The sequence below is a fragment of the Aythya ferina genome (genome assembly GCF_964211825.1).
Source record: "Aythya ferina genome assembly, chromosome: 2".
Taxonomy (NCBI): Eukaryota; Metazoa; Chordata; class Aves; order Anseriformes; family Anatidae; genus Aythya; species Aythya ferina.
The window spans coordinates 127,682,288-127,692,304 of record NC_140297.1 but is presented as its reverse complement, the minus strand read 5'-3'; the positions used below and the strand labels follow the sequence as shown (position 1 = coordinate 127,692,304).

Below are 10,017 nucleotides of genomic sequence, written 5' to 3'. Positions count from 1 at the left end.
TGCGGGGTTTTGGGGGAGCTGACGGGGAGACGGAGGTGCGGTGGCGTGGGTCTGGTTTCTCCTAGAGAGATCTGGGTGCCCGCGTCCTGATCTTTTTTTTTTTTTTTTTAATTTTATTTTTTATTTTTATTTTTATTATTATTATTTTTTAATTTGTTTCTCGATGGAGAAAGTGAAATCTCTTCCTTAAAAGAGTGCAAAATCTTTTCGGTGCTTAAAGGGGACTTATAAAAAAGATGAAGGGCGACTCTTTGCTCAGTCAGATAATGACAGGACAAGGCGGAACTGTTTCAAACTAAAAGAGGAGAGGTTTAGATGAGGCGTTAGGAAGAAATTCTTCACTCAGAGAGCAGTGAGGCCCTGGCACAGGCTGCCCAGAGAAGCTGTGGATGCCCCATCCCTGGAGGTGCTCAAGGCCAGGCTGGATGGGGCTTTGGGCAGCCTGGGCTGGTGGGAGGTGTCCCTGCCCATGGCAGGAGCTGGAACTGGGTGGTCTTTAACGTCCCTTCCAACCCAAACCATTCTATGAATCTATAATTCCTTATGCTTGAGATATTTTAAGTCTTTTATTATCTCTTTGTGAGCTGATAGATTTTAATCACCCCATTCATTACAGCTTTAACGAGACCAAATGATATGAGCTGCTGTGTTAGAATAAAACAATGCTATTCTACGAACATCATCCGGCACCTCTGTATGCAGGCAACAAATAACCCCAGCAAATGCCGAACGCCCTCAGCCTGGCTGCCCGCTCTTTTATTACCACACCGAACAATTCTTTGCTACTCCAAGTTCTGCCACTTCTCCTGCATACGTACGCCAGGACTAGTTCCTCCAAGGGCAATTTTAACAACGTATGTAGTAAGAAGCAACTTTCTAAATTTAAAAAAAAAAAAAAAAAAAGCGACGTGCCCCGCCGAGCCACTCAGGCACTCCCCGGCCACTCCTCCCTCCGCGCCGCTATCAGGCAGCTCCGCGGCCAGCCCAAGGCCGGGGTCCTGCCAGCGCTGAAAGCCCTGCCGCGCAGGCGGGAGGCTTTAGGCGGCCCTGCGCATGCGCCCGCCCTCTCTCTTCCGGCGCTGAAGATGGCGGACAAGGAGTGAGTACCCGCGGCGCCTCGCTGCCATCCGCCGCCATCCGCGGCCGCGGCCTCCTTTGGGCTGACGGGGGGATGCTGCCCGGCCGCGGGGGCTCTGCCGGCACCGAGCGGGAGGAGTAGGAGGGTGGGGAGCGGCGGGGATGCGGCCGCAACCCGCCCCGTCGCTTCTGCTGGCGGCCGTGGCTGCCCCGGTGGCCTGTGGTGAGGTGGAAGAGAGGGAGGGAGTCGTTATTGTATTGTAAACGCTGGTATTGCAGCTTTCGAAGCATTTAATAGCTTTAAATTCCGGTAAGTTACAAAGCTACGAAATAAGGCTTTTAGTTAGAGCCGTATTTTTATTTATTTATTTATTTATTTTACTCTTAAAGTGTTTGTTGAAATGTTAATTAGCCATAATCGGCGTTCAGAGAGCACATAAGAACGTTAGGCTTCCTTGTTTCAATGTAAAAGGTGATCCTTTTAGGAGGCTGTATTGTAGCTTGATAATAATTGAGCTAAGTTACATACAAACTGGTTGCAGGCTGTGGGGCCTGCGTGTACATCCTGCCTCTTTGCGTTGGTATTCGTAATGTGCTGCTTTTTGGTAGTTTAAAAGGAACTTGCCTTTTAAGAGTACTTTCTTTTGTCGTTTAGAGCAAAGAAGGTGCCTTCTGTACCAGAAAGCCTCCTGAAGAGGCGGAAGGCTTATGCAGCTGCAAAAGCCAGACGTCTGAAGAGGGTGTTGGCTCAAAAAAAGGTGAATGTCATGATTACTTGAATGGCTGTTGTGTAGGCAGGTCAGAGGAACGCTACCACTGGTAATATTAAAGCAACGAATAACTTCAGAGTATTTACTTAGCTTTAGTACTTTAATATATAGGTCTGAAATAGTACTCCCCCATATCAAGATAATGTATAATACGCCAGATCTGGGCAGAGCAAAGGCAAAGTGTGTGATTCTCCATCAGACTATGGTTAGTCAACTGTCTCAGAACCATTGGGTATCCGGAGTTGGAAGGGACCTACAGAATTATCGAGTCCAGGCTCTGGCTCCTCACAGAACCACCCAAGAATCAAACTGTTTCAGAGCATTATTCAAATTCTCCTTGAACTCAAAAGGGTCTTTGTAAAGATAAATACTGTGTGATAATACTTATAAATATTGTTCAAAATAAAGCACTATCATGATGTGGCAGAACTGATAGTTATTTTAAAGTCCATATTGCAGATGATCCTGTAATCTGTGGTAACTGGGGAGTTTGAAAATAGGCTGTGTTATTTGAATCTGTTTTTCATGTATTAAAAGGCATTATATAATCTTAAGCGATGCTTGATTAATTACAGTTCCGTAAGGCACAAAGAAAAGTCATTTATGAAAGAGCCAAAGCTTACCACAAGGAGTACAGGCACATGTATAGGCAGGAGATCCGCATGGCCAGGATGGCCCGAAAAGCCGGCAATTACTACGTTCCAGCTGAACCCAAGCTTGCCTTTGTGATCAGGATAAGAGGGTAAGAATTAATACAGGTGTAGAATAATGCGTTTTTATTTTCATAAGCACTGAAAATACCCTTTGTAGTCACTTGCATGTTTTGAAGGCTTAAATTTTCATAAATAAATTCAAGCCTTCAGCTGGTTGCTTCGAAAGTTACTGACAGTAATATTTTGGATGCACTATAGGCTTAAATGTAAAATCACTAATTCTGAGCATGTCTGCTGCCTTAGGAATCTTTTTTTTAAGACAAGACTGCAAATATACGCAGACTGTTCTGTTTCACTTAACTTTGAATGCAGCTATTCTGTACTGAATGTTGTCAGAAGTGCTTGTTTAACTGTGCTTTGGTGAAAGAGTTAAAACTAATAACTGTATGCAGGAGAGCACAAGGATGTTTAGTTCTACGCTGTGTATTTTTTGTTTCAGTGTGATTCAGGGTGTTAGATCTGCCTTAATACTGAAATACATAGAGATAATAAATAACATAATAATGTTGCTCTGTGGAATAGGTGAAATAGTAATACCTTTAAGATGGGACAACAATACTGTTTGTTTTCTTTTTACCTGTTACTACTTTGGTGATACCTGTGTTTTCTGGGGTACTGATAATTGAGTCTCTTTCTGCGTTCCCTAGCATCAATGGTGTCAGCCCCAAGGTGCGTAAGGTGTTGCAGCTTCTTCGCCTGCGTCAGATTTTTAATGGCACATTCGTCAAGCTCAACAAAGCTTCTATCAACATGCTGCGGATTGTTGAACCCTATATTGCATGGGGGTGAGTGAAATAGTCAATTCCGTCAAGTCGGGATACAAATATTGAGTATCTTTTGCATTTTGCTACCCCAGATGTGCAGGTTTTCCTGTGTTCAAAGTGTTCTCAGTGCAAAGCAGGGAAAGTACAAGGACACAGAAACACGGTTAAGGCAGTGCTTGCTATGATCTTGCAGTAGGCTCTTGGAAGTGCAGTATGAGTAAAGTTTGCTCCTCTGTTGCTTTTATGTTTATGCTTGGGACATGCTGAAATGATCTTAAATTATCTGTTGTTTAAAACTTCATTTGGAGTGCAGTTCGTGGAATTTAAGGGTTGCTAATTTTTACTCGACTGTTTCAGTTACCCAAACCTGAAGTCTGTGCATGAGCTGATCTACAAGCGTGGTTATGGCAAGATCAACAAGAAGCGCATTGCTCTGACTGATAATTCCCTGATTCGGAAATGCCTTGGTAAGTAGAACTTCGCTTAAAAACCAAACCTGTTTTGTTGCATTTGTATGATTAGTGTTAAGTTGTACAGCTGTCTCTCCTTATCTGTCTCTGGAGAATAGTAGTGATTAGTTAATTAAATCTATCTTGGTCTTAATGCAAAGCACACTGGAAGTAACTTTCATTAAAAAGTATAAAAACTCAAATGTCAAGAATCAAATTCTAGGATTTTACACTTCCAAATGTTTTACACTTCCAAATGTTTACTGTAAACTTGACCTTTTAATAGGACAGTAGATCCTTCAGTAAAGAGCTTACTTCATAAAAGCAAAATACAGCAGTCATTTGTCAGGAAACAGACTGATCTAGGAGGCTCCTCTTTGGCCAGTCATGCTGGGAATAAAAGCAGATCTTTCTTGTTTAAATCTCAGATCAGACTGTCATGTTTGTTTTTTTCAGACTGTAGAGGTACAAGCATTATGGTACAAGGATGTACCTTTCTAGCATCGTATTTTACAAACAGTTTGCTTGTAACATGTCAATGAAGAATCTAGGAAGGCATTAAGAAAATGCGTTACTATGTTACTGAACAGCATAAATAGTTGAGTGAATTTCCCTGAGCTACATGTAGTTAGTATTTAAGTATGTTTAACCTGCTGTGTTCTTTGAAGAAAAGCTTTATTATCCTGAGGTCCACTAGATAGTTATTTTCTTGTTCCTCTTGCTGCCTCAGGTACAAATATCAAATAGTGTTGAGTTAGCTGCAGCTGATGAATTTTAATTGGAAAAGTTGGTCATGGGATATCTAGATAAAGTGGATGCTTTCTTACTTGAAGTTAATCAAGCTAAATAGGTATAACATCGTTACTAGTCACTGGTAGTGACTGCGTAGCTCTTCTGAAAACAACTTTTCTGAATTTTAGGAAAACTTGGCATCATCTGCATGGAAGATGTGGTCCATGAGATTTACACTGTTGGCAAGAACTTCAAAGTTGTGAACAACTTCCTTTGGCCCTTCAAGTTGTCCTCTCCTCGGGGTGGAATGAAGAAGAAAACGATCCACTTTGTGGAGGGTGGAGATGCTGGTAACAGAGAAGATCAGATAAACAGACTCATAAGGAGAATGAACTAATGGTAAGATCTTACTTTCTAGTTAATAGCATCCCCTCTTCTGTCTCTGGTATATAAGCTGAAGCTGTTAGTGGTTGATGATTCATGTTTAGTATATGTTCACTCATGCTTGAGTGGTACTTAGAGCAGCCTAGATACTTGTGAAGGAGTTAAATCTTGTTTACAGCTGATGCTTTCATGACCTGTAAGCATTCCTGGTAGTTTATTTTCCATTTCCACTGATAACTTGTTTCAAAACATTTATGTTTTATGATGGTAAGCCTTGAGATTTTTGGCTACAATTTTAAGTCATTTATGAATTCTTCATATAATTGAAGTCTATGTTTGTAAGGACAATATTCCTCCAGATTGTCTGATTTCTGGAAAAAAAAAAAAAAAAAAAAGGTTTGGGATAAACTAAATTCTCAACTTAAGTCATTTTAATGGTCTGAAGTTCCAGCTTTTTTGATATTTATTCAAAAGAATTCAGTTGAAGTTTTTGTTAAGTAAGATTGTCATTTTGAAAGTCAAATTTGCCCATTTGACTAAACTATCCTTTAGAAATGGGAAAGTGAAGTTGACACTTGACCTAAAGCAATTTGAGAGTGACTACTGAGTCCTGAAGTTAGTATCTGCTTCAAACAATGTCATGTCTTTTATTGTCACTCCTGCTGTTCCTGTTCTGAGAATTCTGTGCCATTTGATGACAAAACTAAAACTTTTTAATTAACCTCAGAGTTCTCAGACCTCCCATTGATTTTTTTTTTTTTTTTCCAGCATTCTCGCACTAAACTAGCTTCAGTGTTGCCTGAATCAATTTTCCATCAAGGATAAGTGTCTTTTTGTTATGACAAATATGCTGGAATTTAAGAAAGCTTTGTTTTAGGATGCTTGGAAAAAACAGTGGGCAAAAGCAATTTTTCTCAAACTGATTCCTCCAAAGGCTTTACTGCAGAAATCAGACATGTTCAGTTTGCTTAAGAATTAGTAACTTCCAGAGTTGGTTAATGCTGCAGCAGGTAGTCATGAGACTTCAGAGCTTAAAATATGAATAGAAGCTGTTTGGATGAGTTTTTTCAGAAACTTACCCTTTTGCAGAGAAGGAAGCCTCTGCTTTTTCTCCTTAAGCCTTTTTTTAATGGTTTTGTTCAGCTCAGTCATGTCTACTCCCTGTCCAAGGACCACCTATGAAATAACTTTCCATTTGACTGAGTTGTTTTGTTGCAGCAGAAATATAAAGCAGGCTCTGCTCCCATTCCCCTGAGCTTCTTACCTATTCCATTTTGTTTCTGTGGGTGAAGCAGTGGAGTTTTAAAGCACTGATTACATGGCACGTGGAAAGTTGGTGCTTGAGGAAAATCTTTGCTTACTGGTGACAGTGTTCCCATAAAGCTATATAGCTCGTCTATAGGAAGAAGTGGGTAATTTTGAGAAGCAAAGCTGCTCAGTGTTCGATGCCCGGGGTGATGTTATGTTACTTGTGCTAGCATTCTGTAGAAATTTTGCTGCTGGTGGCACAAACTGCTACACATTCAGTGCTCGCAGATGCTTCCCTTAAGAGTCTTGATAAAGATTGAGCACAGCTATTTTCACTGCATGTTCCTATGTGGTTCTTGAGCACTAGATGAAAGCTACTGTATCTAATTGAAACTTGGCAGCTCTTCAGACAGCGTGGGTCCTTTTCCCTCCATTGATAAGAATCTGAAGTTTTCTAGTGGTCTTCAATTTTTGTGAGCCTTTCCATAGGAGGTCAGTTTCTAGTTGACTATTATAGTGGCTATAAACTCCTATGACAAGTAGTATGTTGGCAGAAGAGTTAGGAATACTTATGGCTGTTTGTATTTTTTTCATTGTACTTCTAGCTCAGAACCCCATGTAAGTAGCAGATAGCAGGGCCTAACCACATCTGTCAGTTTTTAAGACTGGAGCTTGTAGTTTCTTGTTTCTGGCTTATAAGCACTTGTTCAGCTTGGACTGCAAACAAACATACTTCTGGTTTAAAGCTAGGGTGCTGATTGGTCTTGTCTCCTGCACTTCACTGTAGTTATTTTCCTGCTGTTCAGAATTGAGTGTGCTTAAAACATGAAGAGCCTGTATGTAGAGAAGAGAAGAATGTTATAGCTTCTGCTGAGGTTATGAAAACTGGAACGGTAGACTCAGCTGAGATAATGGCAGTATTCTGGGCACTGTCTGTCTGAAGGGCCATTTATCTGAAGGAGAGTTACTCATTTTTCTCAATATGTAGATGACTTCCTGCTATTTGTCTCTTTGTTAGCAGTAATTTCAAATAAATTGAGTCCTTCGTCTAGCTTGGGAAAAAATCAGGGCATACTGCTTGATTTTGATTTTTTGGACAACTCGTAACTGGCAAGATACTGAATTCCACTAGCCCTCAAACAAACTTTAAAAGGAACTTGTCTCAAGTTTGCTTTTTGTTTTAGTTCTTGTATATAAACAGACCCTGAAAGAAACTTGCTGAAAACAGGGTTACTGCAGAAGGAGTTAGAGTATGTGTAGTGCCTCAGATGTCTTCAGATACTGAGTTCGTTCCTGCTAAGCTTTTATACAAATAGAGAAATAGGTACCAGTAATTAACAATAGAACTGTTTTATTCTGTTAGTTCTGGCATTGGAGATCAGTGTTTTGAGTAAAGAAATGTCTTGCACACAGTAACTTGTACGCTGACTGGTGAAGTTTTAAATATGGTGAAATAGTCAATATTTTTAGCCCACATTATAAATGGAAGTGTATGAACTCTTTGGGTGGCCAAAGTAGTTTCAGATCTACATGTGTCTAATGATGTATATATTTTTTTCCTTTCAGATTCAGATGCCCAGCTGCAGTCTTTCAAAATCTGGTCTGTTAATAAAATCTTGCACAAAACAGTCTCATCTCAGTAGTTGTTTTTATGATGCTTTCTCACAGTGGTGTTAGTTGTTAAGTTTGGGGTAATCTCTTTCAAGTTCTAAATGCCTTCGAATTCACATTATACAGGTAATACTGTTTCAGCTTCATTTGGTGAAGGTCCTGGGCAGGCAAGGGATTAGTTTTTGAGTGCCAACAAGTAATTTTGTTGCTTTAAACGTAGAGTGAATTAAGAGCTCAGCTATCTGAGCTGTATGCTGTGGGGGATAAGATTTGTACTTCTAGTACACTAGAATATAGTGCACTATAGTGCCCTAGAAACTTAATGTGAGATTTCTGTACATAGAGTCAAGGTTAGATCAGTTCTTAAGATGTTAAGATCCTGATTTTAACATCATAGTAATTACTTCAAGCTCTGAACAACTTAAGATTTTTTTTTTAAACAAAAAAACTCTGCCAACACAGTTTCTGTTACTATTTTCATTTTTTTCCCCTTACACACATTCTACTATACTAGCCTCTTAGTAGAAGAGCATTGCACACATGTAGTGAAGCAAAACAAATGGACAGCAAACTTCATATGCAAGGTACAAGCAGAGGATAAAAGATTGTCTCCTGAAGTTACACTCCTGTCAGACCTATCTGCTGTCCAATAACATTGCACGTTAGGTCCCAATTTTTGTTTAAAGAATACATACATTAGTGAGGAGGAACTTGACTTGGTTTTCGTGGTACTTGAGCAACAACTTTTTCTTAACCTGCCTCTAAAACCCACTTTCAGATAACTTCAAAATGTTAATACATGGTGTGGATACCAGTATTAAAAGCATAGCTATGTTAAAAGTCTAATTTGTTGTAGTTAGAAGAGTTGATCACCTTTTATACTGGCGTGACTTTGAGGATTTTAGTTTTGCTCTTCAGGCATATCCTATGGCATTCAATTATAGGAACAGCTCATGATTGGATAGTTGAGGTCAATTTGCGCTGGAAATGAGGCACGTTCCACTTACACAACACATGAATAATATGTTTTGGAGCACTTACAAAGTAATATGAGTTAAAAATGTAGCTGTTGAAGAAAATCACTTGGTCCCTAAACGATAAATAATGCAAATCCTTTATCAACATTTTATGATAAAGTTCAAGTTCTTGCAAACGTTCTGTTATTTTTTTCACTCTTCATAACTGCCAGAGACTGACACGTTCTGGAATAAAACTTCTGTGAACTCTTATCCTCTTTCAGAATGGCAATCATCTTCCTTTTTTTTTCTCAGAACTGGAGCCAGAAGCTTTACCTAATAGCTATTGGAGAAGCAACAGGAGACAGTTATGAAACGCTAACAACTCGCTTATAAAGTTTTCAGGCATGCTAGGGTTTATAGGCTTTACAGTTAATTGGTATTCCTTTGCTGGTGTCCAGCTCGGGCAGCCTGTTTCACTATCACCCAGTGTAAAGTCATACATCTGGAAACAGAATGGGAGCCCATCCCAGGAATCAGTGTTTTGAGAGAAAGTTGGGAGATGTGATGGATGGTCAGCTGAACGTAAGCTCCCACTTGGCCAAATGCAATTCTTGGATGCATTAAAAAGGGAATATCATGGTATGGGGGAGATAATATTACTTTTGTTCCAGTAGTGCTTACACTAGTGCCAAATGTAGTATCCAGTTCTTGTGCCAAGAATCAAGAACGTGCCCTATAACGCTAAGAGACCTTAATTTATTCAGTTTAAAGACAGACATCGTTATGAAATGATTATCTACCTATAATTACCTTTATGGAGAAAAATAGTTTGCTAGATCAAAGAATTCTTTTATCAAAGTTATAATAGGATGAAATGTCTTGCAATTGAAGCCAGATAACTTTTGGCTTCAAGCAGGCAATTTTAATGGAAGGTAATTAGCCGCTGGAACACTTAACCAGTCGTGTGCCAGGTTCTTTGTCAGTGGTCATTTCTAAATTGAAGTTTATTTTTTTTTCCTTCCCTTAAAACATATGCTGTACTTTCAAGAGATTTGTAGACAGCAGTGACAAAGCCTTCTTCACTCAGCAGAAGTTACTAAGTGCAGGCTCTTTAGGTACTCAAAGGGTACTAGAGCCCTGTTTTCAGATGTCTGGCCACCCACAGTGGGACTCAACTGCAGCGGTGGACGCTCCATTCTTCACAAGGGGATTTGGAACAACGCAGCACACAGCAGGAAGTCACTTAGCTACGTCTTAGCAATAGACAGGGCTCAGGAGAGGGAGGGTAGGTGTTCATGTACCTCTTACAA

The 10,017-nt window shown here is 39.9% G+C and overlaps 1 protein-coding gene across 2 annotated transcripts; it reads left to right on the top strand.

Annotated features, from left to right (window-relative positions):
* The first annotated feature begins 5 nt into the window (after positions 1-5).
* RPL7 (ribosomal protein L7) lies at positions 6-7,771 on the top strand. Of its 2 annotated transcripts, XM_084511020.1 has the most exons (8): positions 6-35; positions 617-1,099; positions 1,733-1,835; positions 2,423-2,589; positions 3,208-3,345; positions 3,682-3,791; positions 4,694-4,904; positions 7,704-7,771. In XM_084511020.1, the coding sequence occupies exons 2-7, from the start codon at positions 723-725 to the stop codon at positions 4,900-4,902; spliced, it is 1,104 nt and encodes a 367-aa protein (XP_084367146.1). In that variant the 5' UTR covers positions 6-35; positions 617-722; the 3' UTR covers positions 4,903-4,904; positions 7,704-7,771. The 2 variants fall into 2 exon arrangements, with proteins under 2 accessions (XP_084367146.1, XP_084367145.1); XM_084511019.1 differs by lacking the exon at positions 6-35 and having other exon boundaries at positions 554-1,099.
* Positions 7,772-10,017: the final 2,246 nt, after the last annotated feature.